The 16,260-nt window shown below is 39.2% G+C and overlaps 1 protein-coding gene across 3 annotated transcripts in view; it reads right to left on the reverse strand.

Moving 5' to 3' along the window:
- Nucleotides 1–1,045: 1,045 nt before the first annotated feature.
- Nucleotides 1,046–16,260, reverse strand: part of LOC121942009 (protocadherin-10-like) — a 35,516-nt gene continuing 20,301 nt past the window's right edge. Inside the window, exons 4-5 of one of the 3 annotated variants that reach the window (XM_088075320.1) lie at nt 8,185–8,345; nt 1,046–3,802 (exon numbers count right to left, since the gene is read on the reverse strand). In XM_088075320.1, coding sequence (XP_087931446.1) covers nt 3,749–3,802; nt 8,185–8,345 — 215 coding nt within the window. In that variant the 3' untranslated portion in view covers nt 1,046–3,748. The other 2 variants (XM_088075319.1, XM_088075318.1) reach the window with 2 other exon arrangements.

Raw genomic sequence — 16,260 nt, forward strand, 5'->3', positions numbered from 1 at the left:
CCTTGCTGGAGGCATTATGTTTATGGTATGTATGTCCAATTTTCACAAACGTGATATCTCACAAATGCCTCAAGGGAAACATCTACCTTGACTCAACAATGATCTGATTGTTATTCATTACTGATTTTGGTGGTCATAGGTCAAAGGTAAAGGTCATTAAGACTCCATTTGTCTCATTTCTGCTGAAAAAAAAACATCTTGACCAGCTGAAGATGGTTAAAGTGGTTGACCAGCTTTTTTGACCAGGTGTGTTTTTCACATAATTTTTCATGGTTTAGCTGCTCAAACCAGCATGTGATGGTCACTCTAGCTGTTTTTTTCCATTGAATTTCTGGTAAAATTAAAACCAAATGAATGTCCTTGAGTTTGGAGCTATAACAGTGTCATGAAGAGAAGTACGAAAAGCAAAGGGCATAACCAGTTAAGACTTCTGTCATCTTAAGACTTCTGTCATCTTTTTTGCATGAAGATAAATGCATGCAGCTTTATAGGCTGGTTACACCAGCATGTCAAAACGGCAAAGTTCAGGAGGAACTGAATAAGGACCATCTAAGACCATCTTTGACCAGCTAAAACCAACTAAAATCAGCTAACAGCATAATCTGGTTTTAAACTGCTTTTTTTCAGCAGAGATTCTTGTTACACAATATCTTGAGAATGCCTTGAGGGATTTTTCTCAAATCTCGCACAAACAGTCCCTCACACTCAAAGATAAACTGGGAAGACTTTGGTGGTCCAAGATCAAAGGTCACTGCAACTTTGCCTTTGTCTGATTTTGTGAATGTGATGTCTGAGGAGGGCCTTGAGTGACTTTCCTCAGATTTGCCACTAATATCTATTTCGACTCAAGAATCGTACGAATTTGGTGGTGAAAGGTCAAGGTCACTGTGACCATAATTTAGAAATTCATATACTAATTATGACAAAGTTTCACACAAATGTCTAAAACCTATAATGATGAAGAGATGACATTTTATATTCAAAGGGTCAAAGGTCAACTTCACTGTGACATCATAATGTTCTGTAAAGACACTTTTCTGGCCATTATTCAGTGTCATATCTCAGGAACAGAAGGGGTCACATTTGGTCAGATACTCAATTGGTAACATTATTCTGTATGCTGTGCTGACTGTCGAGATCTTCTGTGCTGCCAGAGGGGAAGATGTGTGTGAAGCGTCCATGTTTTCACAGACATGGATGGAAATTGTAAGTGAAACTTGACTGGTGCACAGAGGCCTACTTCAGCTTGGCAGTAATTTTATTTTTTTGTTTTGTTTTGTTTTGTTTTTTATATCGTCATTAGATTCCCGTAATATTTGTAACAAACAATGTTCCTCCCAACTCAGGATGAATTGCAATCACTTTGTTGATCTCCAACTTTTCATCTTGTGTCATCATCAGGCCACACTTTTAATATACCCATTACTTTAGCTACTGACCAAATACTTTCAAAACCAATAACATCCTCATCAGCCTCAGCCTTGCTTTGTGTTCAGTGCTAGTTAGTAAATATTCTCCTGCCAACACTAAACTTTCACAGAGCCACTAGCATAGGTGCAGGCTTCTTTTTTTCTGATACATGATAATCCCGTGTGAATGCGAAAAAACACACATTAGAGAACTTCAATGACACTGTGACTGTTTATTTATCACCACTTGACCTGTGCGTGTGTGCGCATATATGTTTGTGTTTGTGTGTGTACTTTGCACCTCACCCTATATTGTCTGTTTATGTCCATATTTCTCTCTGTATGCCTCTTTTGTATGATAGTAAAACCTGTGATGTCGAGCTCCAGTGTGACAGCCCCCCTTCCTGTACATGAACACATATTCTGCTAGAAAAATACACAACAGGCCGAACAACTCAACTGGTGTCTTCGCTACACACAACAAGGCCCAGTGTCTGTTACCGGTGAAAAGTAACAATCAAAAAAGAACATCAACTTAACCCTTGGTTGGTGTGAAGGCGTTGCTTTTTAGGCGTAAGCACTCCTCCTCATTTGAATCGATACAAGTCTTGATTTTGTAGCACTTGGTATTATTAGATTGAATGACATTATGAGGTGTAGAAACTAACCAATGGTTACACAGTTTTCAGAAGAAAGTATATTGTATATATATAGTTATATATAGATTTATATTCATTTATAAGCTTTTTAAAATAGCACAGTAAACACTTTGCACACATGATAAAAACCACTGAGTGTGTCTGATTGTTTATGTATAGGCCAATGGCATCAAGGGAACCATATCCTGGTAAAGGGTCACCTCACTTTCTCTGAAGTCACCTCAGGAAGGAACATGTTAGTCACTAGATTAGAAATGAGAACATTCATTTGTGATATTTCATTGATAAACTGCACACTGTAAAATCTGACAAGTTAATTTTACTTTCAAAAATCCTGTAAACTGATTGCCTTAAAAAACATCAGGAAATATAAATATTTTTCTTTATTTGTTTCCTTTATATCTAATTGTGAAGTATATATAAAATTTAGTTATATTTCAGTTGTTGCAACTCAAAAATGACAAGTTGAATCAATCTTTCTAAGTTTTAACAACTTCAGTAAATCAAGTTTACTGTACTCTGTATCTGTATTCTGCTGCTAATCAATCATATTTGTATTTTCTTACACGTTAACAAAATAAAACTCTTCATCATTTACAAAATCCTCTTTGTAATGATTAAGTTAAGTCAGACTGACTTGGTTTGCTGAAGCTGCCAACACTTAGAAAGAAAAAGGTCATTTCACTTGTCAAACCAACTTTTAAGTTGGTTAGCATTTCTCTTTTTTCAGTGTATAAAGTAAACATAAATTAGGATTGATAGTTATAGGCAGTCGGTTTCCAACATTATATCAGTAAGATCAGCTTGTCAGATTTACAGTGCACATGAGGATTGTTTTATCTCCTTTTTCTACGCAGTGTTTTTGTTGAAATCTCCTTCCTGAAGTGGCTCAGCTTGAAAGAGGACTGAACCCGGCTCCAGACTGTAACAGTAAGTTGGAATACTTTAGTCTGCACACTTTAACCACACAGAAAGAACAACAGAAACAAAAAAGAGATTATAAAGACAGTCAAGTCAAAAAACCGGAGATACAGAATTTATAGTACTGCACATCTCTGCCCTTCCCCTCTTCCTGCTTTTTTTCATGTCATTTCAGACCTATACAACACCTCTCTCTCTCTCCTCCCTCTCTCTCTCCCTCTCTGTCCCCCTGTCTGTCTCCATATCTCCCACACAGTCTCTGTACAGTTGGCTTAGTGGTGACCATAGAAATAGCTAAAGGGTTCCGTGTGACATTGGTTGAAGTTTGCACAGAAACATTAGTTTTTTCTTCATGTAAACAGGCACACACAGATCTCTAGAGGCTAGCTCCTCAGTCAAAACACAACCCACCTCAGTGAGTTTACCACTCCCTCTCCTTGTTTCGTATTCCTCTGTCCATTTCAGTTCCTCTCCTCCGTCTGCTGATGACTTCATAATTTTCACATGTGGAGTGTTTGGGCCCTGGTCTCAGTCCTGCTGAGAGGAATAAGGCCTTGGATTGCTCCTCGGATATCTAGAGGTTTACAGCTATTCTGTATTAAGTTCTCTTCTCCTCCCTCGGCGACCACTGCCAAGGCTTTGTTACAGTTCGCCACCCAAGATAATGAAGCTTAACCAAGGTTGCTGTTGTCCAGGCTGCTGTTTTGTAGTCTTATGTCGCCGCCTCCAGCATCAGTGTTGGTGGTCTGGAACAGAAAATCACGCTGTCTCTGACAGGTCGACGTGGAATGAGCTAGCAAATCCTTTTGTGGGCTGAAAAGACAGAGAACACACTTGGTAAAACCTGGACTGACATGACTTTTATTGTGCTGCATTTAGATGCCTTTTACAAGCATTTAAACCTTTGAAACCTAAAAAAAGGGGTGTGATTCCTTCTTAAAACTACAGGAATACAAGCCAATGAGCAACTTGGCCAGAAACAAACTGTAAAAAATTATCAAAGGGTGAATTATCAAATTATCAAAGGGTGACAAGAAAATGAGCTAAAAATAAAATAAAAAAATAAAAATAAATAAATAAATAAAGAGATAGAGAAGGAGAGAGAATAAGTAGAAAATGTTTTTTTTTTTAAGAAAAAAAATCAGAAAACTCTATATAGCTTCTTTCAGGTTATTTTCTTGTTTGTTTCACTATAAAATCTGACAAGCTGATTTTACTTAAATTATCTTGGAAACCAACTGCCTTGAAAAAGGTTTGTAAATATATCTATTACTCTCAATTTATGTTTACCATCTAATTGTTAAGGTTTTCTCAAAATTTAGCTGTATTTGCTTTTTTAAGTTGTTGCAACTTAAAAATGTCAAGTGAAATCACTTTGTTCTTTCTAAGTGTTGGAGCAGCTTCAGCACACCAAGTTAGTCTGACTTAACTTGATCATTACAAAGAGGATTTTGCCAGTGATGAAGTTAGGCATTCTGTGAGTTCTGTTTTGTGAGCATGTTTAAGAAAATATAAATATAATGGACTAGTTTGCAAACAGCAGAATACAGATATGAAGCAGGGTAAACTTCATTACCCGAAGTTGCCAAAACTTAGAAAAAAATATTTAATTCAAGAAATCATTTTAAAGTTGCAAACAAAAATTAATACAACTAAATTTTGAGTAAATTAAGCATGTAGATGTAACGTAAACATTAACTTAATAATAAATTTGATATTTCCTGACATTTTTCTAGGCAATACTTAAAAAAAAGTAAAATCAGTTTGTCAGATTTTACAGTGTTGTTAGTTTGTCTGTTTTTATCTTTTTTGCTCATTTCCAGGTCATTTTCTAGTCATTCTTAAATTATTTTTACTTATTTGGGGTAATTTCCTTTTAAGTTGCTCATTGTCTTTCCATATTTTTTTTTGTTTTTGTTTTTGTTTTTTGGTTTTTTTTGTTCATGTTTCAAAGGGTTAAGACTTATGAAACCCTGTCCCTTGAGACTCTTTAGTAATAAAATACCATCTCTTAAAAGTTATTTAGACATCCTAAATGCTGCAACTCGCACTGTAACGGTGAACTAATTGGGTAAAAATATGTCCATCAGTGGAGATAAATGTTCAAAATTCAGTGGCTACATAATGCATGCACAGAAAATACACAGAACACTAATTGCTTCATTAATTATCTATAAATGGATCATTAAACATTTATAAAGCCTTTATCAAGGCAACCCTGGTGATTAGAGCGTTGCCAAAGCCAGCAGAAGCATACGCTGCTATTTTTAAAAGTAGAACATGATGCCAATTGGTTAATAGAGCCTCAGCCTCTGGGACTATTCTCATCTTTTTTACAGACGGATGAACAACACAAGCTCCGCCGTGGCAACCTGAGGGCGATTTCTCTTAAAAGAGCAGGAAAAACAGGTGAATCGTAAATCAAAAAAATAAATAAATAAATAAATATAATAAAGTTGTGAGTTTTGGACAGAGCAAATATAGAGTGCATTTCTGTGAACGCTGCGAGGCAGACGAGATGAGCAGACGCACAGGCAGCTATATTTGGAGCGAAGCAGGCTCTGGCACCTACAGGCTAAATACAAATTATTCCTCACACAGACCTGATGTGCAAGAGGAATATTGCTTGGCTCTGTTTGCTTAGTTGCAAATTAGGGAAAAAAAAACAGGTTATAGCGCTGGTGGTTTACCTGAGAGACAGCCCACAGTCAGCATGCAGTATCATGGAGGATGGTGGTTAACATGGTGGTGACTTGACTGGAAATGACTTCTCTACTGAACATGGATATCGAATCCATTCTCTCCTCTTAGAGCTCATAGAATATTCATGTACTGTGGGAGCTTGGAAAGCAATTGACATCTGATGTCCCATTCGGCTTTTTTACAAATGCAGGCAGCAATTTTATACCAGTGGATATAAATATCTTTCATTGGCCAAATTAAACCTTTCTTGTACTGTAACGCTTTTCCTCCCTTCTTGTGCACAAACTTGTGTGCGTGACTTTTCCAACAGCAGAATCTCGACCTCAGGGTTGACAACACACCTCAGCCCCTTCTTTATGTCAGGTATTGATCCTCAAGCAGGCGAGTATAGATACTCAACACTTCCTTTTTAGAACAAAATGGACTTCAATCCTGGTGAAAAAGAAGAAGCGTGGGTTGTGTGTTTCACCTTTGGAGCTATTCAGTAGGGAAGTCATCATGCTCGAGCAAAACTGTTGTTGAGCAAATGGAAAAACATGTCCTTTGCTACATGAGATGATCTATCTTTTTCCTCACAATACACTCAAAACATGTTTAAATGGCTTTTAATTGCAGCTATAAGAAATACAAGCATGATGTGCGCTCGTGCTGGTGACCTTTGCTTTTATGAGCATCAGATAAAAAGGATGATTGAGAAGGATATTGAGGGGAAATTTAGAGAAAAGGAAAAAGAAGGAAAAAGGGGCCAAAGCAGTTCAACATGAGTCCAATTCAAATGTGTTTATTTTATCATAAGTAGCATGTTTACAGACAATGTTTGGGGTTAGGGTGTGGTTAGATTGAATTTTTCAAAGTGGGCTTTGGAGAAGGGGTTTTAATCCGTGTATCAGTTGTTCTCTTAATATTCAATTTGAAATCCAAAGTTGGAAAATTATTTGTTTAAGAATTAGATAGTAAAAAAAAAAAAATAATGGTTCGTTTTCGACAGTTGAGATTTTATGCTCAGATCAAAAATAGGAGATGGAAAAACAGGCCACATGCTGAAGTTGCTTTTGATATTTAATTTGTCTGATTTGCTATGACCCAGAATTTGCTTCTACAAGTGAGCTGCTACCCTGCGACTCCTTTCCTGAGAAAACTTTTGCCGTGAGGAGAGCGGGCTGCACCTCAGGAGAGGAGGAGACGGACTCGCTGTAGAAAGTTGAATTCAGCCAGAGCTAACCCACTAACCCAGCAAGGGCTGTCACAGCGGGCGGCAGCGCTGGGTCTAACCCAGGGAGACAAGGTCTGTGCTAACTGTATTCAAGCTGCTACTACTACTAACTGAAGTACTGTCTCCACGGCTGCTGGCTGCTCCCCTCCCTGCTGAGGAGACTCACAGTCAGGCAGAGGGAGCACAGGCTGCAGTACAAGTGGCTGAGAGTCAAGTTGGAGAACCCGAGAGAAAGCCGGGGATCTGCGGCGTCCGTGCCCACTGTGACTGTTCTCTAGTGTCCATACAACTCTTTGTGGAGCTTGCTGTGTTTAAGACTGTTTCTGTGTGGATATGAACTGTACTTTATTTGTCAGAGGAGGGGGATGGCTGTGGTGTGACTTTTTTTGTTTTTGATCTTTCATCAAAAAATGTAATTTCTGATGAGGGGAGGGTGACTGATAAGAAGAACATTTATAGCTTCATGGAGGGTCAAGATGATAACAAGTCAAAACCCAGCTACCCCCCTCCTCTGGTAAATTACATACAGTCCCTAATTAGCTCTGACTGATTTCAACTTGCTACAATAAGTATGTCTCTGCCTCTCGCTCGTGGGACTTCTGGGTCACAACAAATCAGACAAATTAAATTTTAAGTTCAGATTGGGCCTGTTTTTTCATTTTCTATTTTTGATCTGAGCATTAGACCCATAATACAAAAAAATAAGCGTTTTTTTTGTTTTGTTTGTTTGTTTTTGGTTTTGGATTTCAAATTGAATACCAAAAACAACAACAAATGATACAAATGATACATGGATTTAAGTTAGCAGTTATAGATTACATTTTACATTTGACAAAAGAAATTATAATTTACAAAAAAAAATAAAAATAAAAACAATACAACACAATATAAAGGCGTATTTGTATAACTCTTTAAAAAATAGAGGAAATCAAAGTTGATGAACATATAAAGTCCAGATCAGAATCAAAAGGCAGATTCACGGTCCCCTCCTTTAGTATCTGTACTGGACCAGACCAAAGTCATAGGGTCCCAGGGAATTTTCATACTGATACTCACAGAGAAAGGTGGGTTTGTACGGTAGGGTCCCCCTATCATACTCTTTCCTCTCTAGCGTGGTGGAGCTGAACTGCTGCTGTTGCTGATGGAGGTGATGGTGAAGGCTGTGGTGTGACTGTGACCTCTGACCGTCCTTGCCAAAGGTGGAGAATGACCTATCGTTGGACGAGACGGCGGACGAGGTCATGGTGAGTTGGTCTGACAGGTTGACGGAGGAGGGTACCTCAGTATCAGGCAGCGTGGCGTCCATGCCGGGGACGTGCAGGTTGCTGCGGTAGTCTGGCCCCTGGCGCCCATCGGACGGCACAAAGGACGGCATCCAGCAGCGGTCGGAGTGGCCCAGGGCCTTGCACTCCTCTGTGCAGTTAGAGAAGAGGTCAGCACCTGCAGAGAGGAGACGCATCAGGGGATGGAAAGTGGAGGAGAGATGATGCAGGGAGAGATGGAAAGGTGGAAATGGAAGATTACAGAGATGGAAGTGACGATAAGTGAGAGGGAAAAAAGGAGCGGGAACATAAAAGGAGAAGCAGTGCAGATATTTGGAGTGGAAAGGCGAGATGGAGGAGGAGATGAGAGAAAGAGACCAGAAGAGAGAACACAAGTTAGCAATCATTTGCCAATGTCGCAAGCAGAAAAAGTGCAGCTAAAGCTATAAATCAGAGAGACAAGGCCAACACTGATGAAGCGAATTGTTTGTTTTCCTCCTCACCTCATTCATTCCCAATGAAATGTGCAATCAAAGTGATGTGGTGTTGCAAAAACATTTCACCTCCTCTCCACATCAACATCCTCAGCCTCACAATTGATTCCCAAACACCAAGAGACAAAATGTGGATCCATATTCCATCATCCTCACAAACAGAAAAAAAACTCCCAGCAATTATCTTAAGAAATGTGGGACAACAACCAACATATTCACTGACTGCTCAATCACGCTCTAATGACAGCCATCCCATACAAAGCAACAAAGTGTGTAATTGACACAGAGCTCCTGCCAACAACAAAACATCAACATAAAAAAGATGAAATTAACATCTGAAATGATATAAAAGAATAACACACACACTCACTCAATCACACGATCAGCATGAAAGAGCTACTAGTTATGCTAATGCCTCGTGCTAACATAGAATAAAGGAGCACGGGGTATAAAAGGAAAGAGAAAGAAAGAAAGGAAGCAGAAAACACGAACAGAGTCATCACTATAATGACACTCTGCAGCCATTCTCTGCTCGAGCGCATATTGAATTTGTAGTTTTCCTGGTTTTCCCAAAGAAGCCATGTGGGAAAGCGATGGAATGTTGAGATCAAAGAGAGATGAGCAGTTTAGGCTGAGAGGGAAGAAGGATAGAGATACATCAGGGATGAGAGTGATAAACACAGAAAGCAGATACTCTGTAATTCCCAGAGGCTGAGAGGGCTTCAGATCAAAGGGTCCACAATACACCAATCTATTCTACTGATCCATCCACTGATAACACCACTATTCCTTCATTACCAGACGCACAAGTGTGCACACACAAACGATGCCATTTAAGCTACGAAGACTATGTATATGCTTATATAGTACATATAGAAGTAATTAAAATATCTTTTTATGTATACAAAGCAGCATTTGATCTCATATTCACATGGAATAGGATGCAGATTTGGAGTTAATTGGGAACAGGATGGGAAACAAGGTTTGGCATAGGCACCACCTTAAAAGCTTGAAATGGCCCTGCCAACTGGTCTAATGGACAAGAGACTATGTGTGTCTGTGTGTTTGTATGTGTGTGTGTGCATATATATATATATATATATATATATATATATATATATATATATATATGTATGTGGATGAGAGGAGAAGCAGAGTGCAGAGTGAGTGTAAGCAAACTTTTAGATACAACACAATCAACAGTTAAATTTCACTTCCACTGTTCTGCTGCACCATGGGTAAAAAATGCCAATGGTGCCAACAGTACACACTAAGAGTATTGTGCAGTTAATAACTGCATGGTGTATGTATATTTGAATAAAGATAGAAAATCTGTTTGTGGCAGCAGATTTTTCAATTGTGGTGGCCAGCCACCAAAAAAATGAATGTGTGGGAAACCCTGCTATGTAATCAGTCAGAGTAAACCAATACAACCACCACACTATATTACCGTTACCATGATACCTTATCTGCCATAGTATTAGGTGGTTATATGTGTCTGTTTGTTTGTTTTTTGCAAAATTAAATCAGAGGTATCTTTACAGGTACCATACATAGCAAGATGAAACACACACACACACACACAAAATATTATTATGAATGTGTAAAACACAGTGAACCACATCTTACTTAAAATAATGTTGGGTGAAATTAGCTTTATATATACACACACACACACACACACAACTGTTTTACCTTGAAAAAGGTATACAAAAGCATGGGAAACCAAATAATTTATTTGTTACATTTCTAATGGTGACAGTCATTAAAATAATACAATAACAGATTTTTTTATAGGAAATCTGTTAGATGCCAGACATGGAAGGAAGAAATAATAATAAAAGAAAGCAAATAAATAAATAACAATAATCAGGGATAATGAGGGAGTAATGAAAGTTAATGTCAAGTGCATGTCAAATATAATTTGTATTCCAGACATGTTCCTACAATTTAACATGTCCAACACTAACACTGCAAAAATCAACAAAACCTGTGTATAAGAAACTCTACATCATTGTAGTAAGATCTTATTATCTGGACTCCTTCAAACAGCCATGCAGGGGTGAAAGTTATTTTATTGCTTTGTTGCCCCTGGACTTTGCCTCTCAGGTTACATACATACCTGTAGACACTATTCAGGACAGACAGGTAAGTCAACCTGTTTTACTTTTTTTTTAATTAAAAAAAATAACAGTATCTTTAGTCACATTAAATATTCTCCTTCAAGCACACTTGACATGTTGTTGACTTTTACTTCATCGTGGACTCCAAGTTCGAAGCCAAATATGTACCCTTGGAATATAGGCATGCAAGACCGAAAGAAAATAAAATAGGCAGAATGTATTCACCTTTCACTGCAGCTCAGTCTATTTTCTCTGTTTGTGTGCATCATGTGGATCTAATCGCATTGCTAATGCAGACCTCACGGGGAGCAAGACAGGCAACAAAGACTGTGCAGTGACCGCAGAGCCAGGGGAGACGCGAGGCAGACGAGGGACAGCAAGGGGCAAACAGACGGGGGCGTCACAGATTTCACAGACAAAGACAGCAGGCAGGAGAAGCAGCAAGACTGCAGGAAGCATATGGAAGGAGAGGGGAGACCCGGGCACAATTGCAGATGGACAGAGCAACGGCCAGAAAAGATGGAGGGAGACCTGGGCCTCGCAGATGACAGGAGAGGGGTTTGATAGAGGTGGGCAGGGAGGGAGAGGGCATGAAAAAATCTACAATAACTATGAGGCTTGACCAAATAGGCTTGATTTCTTCTAAAGAACGTGGGTAAAAGGCAATGCACAAGGGATGAAGGAATGACCCAAAAATTACCCAATAAAAAAGTACAGGAAAAAAAAGAGTTTAAAAAAGTGCTTGAAAAATCGTAAAGATTCTGTTACATAATTTTAAATATGTAATTATGATAATTATAAATATAGTTTTTCCGTAACCTTTCTCCCTAGTCATTTTAACCCTAGCTATAAATAATAATAATAATAATAATTTCTGAAATATACTAATGTCTCACAATTTGTGGAACATTTCATACTAAGTTGTTTCTTTTTTAAAGGAAATGGCACTAATTAGCTCAGGTTAAAAAGGTTGAAATACTTCAAATACTGAAAGGCGTCTGAAAGCAGCAGAAAAGTGATGTCGTCTCAGGTTTCAAAGAGTTAATGACATCAACCAAGGATTAACAGCACTGTCTAATTTTCCCATGGGGTCCATGGAGCATTCAATCTGTTTTTATTTACTCAAGTAAAACTACAGACAATCAGGGAGTGAGGTGAATAAAAAGGCGTGATGCTGCAAATCTGAAATCCGTCTGCTGTGTTTACCTCTGTCTCGTCTGCTTGACCCACAGAATCAGCACCACTCATTGCTTTTGCTGCCAAAGGGTTGGTTTGTTTTTATCAGCACCCTGCACATGCAGGCTGTGAGTCAGTGGCAACTCTCAACAGAAACCCTTATAAGGTAGAAAGAGCAAAACAAAAATCTCTGAGTTTTCAACTAGAACGGTGAAGGAAAACTACTAATTCACCTTTTGAGTGGCATTATTCCCCTTCGATTCGCCACTAGAGACTAATGTATATTATGTCTGTCTTTGAAGGTCTGCGGCATTTTAAATCATGGCAGTCACCTTACACTTAGCCTTTCACCTTTTAATGGACTTGTAGCAAATTAATGTTCTCCTCGGACACACAGGGGTGTTGACCTCAAGCCCTCCAATCATCTCTGTGCTGTTGCTCAGATGAAGCTGTTGCAGCAACAGTGCATTTATATACAGCTAAATGTTCAAACTAAGCAGCTGAAAGACTGAAGCACAGGTGCACAACCAAATGCTAAAGTCAGGCTGATGTCCAGTTTTGCCACTATGGTCTACTGTACCAGCTTAAACTGGCTTGATTTTTACCGGATGTTGTCTTTATGTCACATTATGGCAAATTAAAAGGTTGTCTACATCACAGCACTAAATCCAACTCAAACTGCATTAGTAATCAGCAACATAATAGCATGATTAATGTCACACAGGTTGTGTTTTAATGCACTGCTGAGCCAAGGTGGCTGGTGTCGACAACATGAGACATCAAACTTCAGCAGAGTGGCGCAGGCCACATTTGTTTACTGTTTGGGGTGATGAGAGGAGACATAGATAAGTTAAGTTGCTGAAAAAGACTCAAATGGCACAAATAAGACATAATTTTGGATTTGTAGCTGACAAAACAGTTGTCCTTACTGGCTGCAGGTGCTGAACTTTCACAGGACGCTGTGTTTCTGTTTATTCCTGTCGCTAGCTTTGAAAGCGCTGCAGTGGATGGGGACCAGCCGATTCAGGAAGTTGAAACTGAGAGCTTTAGTGACACACAATGCCACGTGACAGTTAGTCACTCACTTTCTGTTGGGCACAGTGTCATTATGTTCCACTCAGGAGCAGCTGCTGAATCATACCTGGTAAAATTTGGGAAACTGGATCAGTCCAATGATTTGCTTAATATCAAACCAGTTTCAAAATTTTCACACCAATCCAACCACACCAAATGCACATGCAATTAAGCAGAAAGCACATGTGTGTACTGATAAAAGAACAGAGTTATTACTGAAGGATTAAGAGAAAGCTCAGTCTGTTCCCTATTTCTCATCTCAGTATTTTATTAAGCAAGCACAAGGGGGCATTGTACTCTGGAGATGATGTGTAAATATAGTCTGCAGCAGTCACTGTTTACCGTACATCAGGCTCACACAAACTCTTGTCACTAGCTTCCAAACTACTCAGTGATTTTTGCCTGCCGGCTCACTCTTAAAAAATAAACAGCAACATCCACACATATGTTTGCAAACACACACGCACACACACCCTTAAAAATATTCACTTAACACAGAAATATGTAAATGTACACAAGAGACAGACAGGCCAACGCGCACATGACACCCAGTGGCTGTTGATTCCCGTGAAGCACCTTTTCTTCCACAGGCAGAAAGTAAAACAACAACCAAAACGGTGACTGGCAATGACAGGCGCTGCCAGCAGCCCTGTCTCTCATCGTGACCTCATCAGGCAGCAAGAACACAAAAAGAAACACACACACACACACACACACACACACACACACACACACACACACACACACACACACACACACACACACACACACACACAAGGAGATGTAAACGTTGCTGCACAATGCAAACACAATCTACGTGCTAATACGCAATCAGCACTTGTGTTCTTTTTTCCCCCATTACATCTCTGAGTGTTTCTGAAATCCCACATTGGAGTGATTTGACTAATTGCGCTGTCGGAGACACATCCAGAGAGCAGGGGCGGGGAAATGGAGGAAAACATGAGCCCCGTGTTTAAATTCACTTTGTGGGTGTCTATGTGCTGCCGTCCTTCCCTCCCAGCACTCGTCCATCTGTCCATCTCCCTGTCTCCATCTCAGTTTTCCCTCGGTGTCTCCTTCCCTTTCTCTCATCATTTTTCTCTCACATTTAATCCTCTCTTACTCTCTCTTTTCTCTCATAAAATCCCCTGCTCGTCCCCCAGGTAAAAGGTGTCTTCTATCCATACCTCTTTTTTTTTTTTTTCATCTTGTCCTCCACTGTTCCGGAGAGAATACAGACACAGAACGTCAATATTTGGACAGCAGCTCTGGACGGCAGGGGAGCAGCAGAGCTTCCTGACACAGACGGGCCAACGAGGCTGTGATGAGTAAACCAGAGACCTCCCAGGGCCGAAACACAGCAACATGGCCGCCACCATGTCCACAGATGATAGACAGAGAAATTGTTGTTAGTCTCTGAGAAGCAACTGACATTTTCCATGTTTGTTACACTGCAACCGAGCTGCTAGGGAGAGCCAAGATGGCCGCTTGCCCTGACAGTAATGCCTGATAATGCCTGATATAGTGTTAGAGTTAGAGTAATATATATATATATATATATATATATATATATATATATACACACACACACACATATATATATATATATATATATATATATATTTATATATCGTTCATTCAAATAGACATAACTTTTCTAGGAAGACTAGATCTATGATTAGTGTCATCTGACACCACCCACATACACTGAGTTATTTTATGGGATGTCTATAAGCCAATCACAGAGCTCCAAATCATCTCAAGTGGACAGCAGTAGAGCTATGCCCTCTTTTTTAACATGGCCAACCATGAAGCAAGGAAGAATCCCAAGGCATATTTCAGTCTATAAATCATACAGATAAAGAACATAATTTGTGTTTGAACTGTGTTTTAAGTAATCGTGACATGTTATACTGCTCATTTATGTAAAATATGAAAAACATGAAAATGTCATGAATGACTATTTTGATTAGATTTACTAATGATACCATCTGCCTATAATGCATCGTATTGACTGTGTTTACAGAATATTCATCTCTGGAGATATATCTGGACATTTTCAAAATACAATTTGTAGGAGATACCACAGATTTACCATAATGTTTAGATGTGAAAATATTGACTTATGTTACTATTGTGACTTATTCCATGAGCAAAATGTTATTGTGCCTGTATGACTGTTAACCTGTGCACTCAACTGTTTTTGCAAGTAAAGATTTTTGATTTTCCCACTGAACTTTTCGTGCTCTTAAAACCTTTTCCCATATTTGTTTACCAGTCTTGTCACTGAAAACAGTCGTCTCTTTGAGAAATAAATCAGCTTCTTACTTAAAGATGACTAAATTCTGATCTGTTTCTCCTAAACCCTCTTTTAGGAGAAATAAGGAGCAAAAGAATAAATCACGAGTTTTTTTTTTGGCTGTGCTCGCAGGCTTCTCAGAGGTTTATTAACTCTGAGGACAGATCACATACACACAGATGAAACTTCTGTGTTTTCTTTAGGGTCTTGCTGTTACCTCAAGAGCTAATTATTTCATAAAAATAAAGATTTGCCCAGTAAGAGAGGACAGAGAGCATTTTAATGGGGGGAGAGATGGTGCAAAACAGGTCAGGTAAGGGAAAAAGGTACAATTGTGGTAACCCACATTATAGAGACATTCACCAGAGATTTACCGATAATTGATTTTGGTGATTACATGAATGCCTCTGCTCACTGTAAATGATAAATGGAGTATATTTGTATAGCGCTTTTATAGTCTTATATACCCCTCAAAGCGCTTTAACACTACATGTCACATTCACCCATTCACATATTCACACACTGGTGGCCGAGGCTACTGTACAAGGTGCCACCTGCTACTCAGTCACACTCCGATGGCACAGCATCGGAAGCAATTTGGGGTTCAGTATGACACCACCATACTTCGACATGTTGCCCGGAGAGGCTGGGGATTGAACTGCTGACCTTCCGATTACAGGACGACCCACTCTATCTCTGAGCCACAGCCACCCCACATGCTGGACAGTGTGTATCGCAGGGCTCTCAGATTCATTACAAACTGTTGATATCTCACCCACCACAGTGTTCTGTACTCAAAAGTGAGCTGGCCTGCTTTATGTACATGTTGCCTCTGTCACTGGTATGTTTTTATTTGTAAGTCCATTACCGGCAAATTTCCATCTTATTTATCGTCTCTTTTAAACCTGAAACATGGACAACACAATC

This window comes from Plectropomus leopardus, chromosome 3, assembly GCF_026936395.1.
Source record: "Plectropomus leopardus strain MGB_pleo_1.0 chromosome 3, ASM2693639v1, whole genome shotgun sequence".
Taxonomy (NCBI): Eukaryota; Metazoa; Chordata; class Actinopteri; order Perciformes; family Serranidae; genus Plectropomus; species Plectropomus leopardus.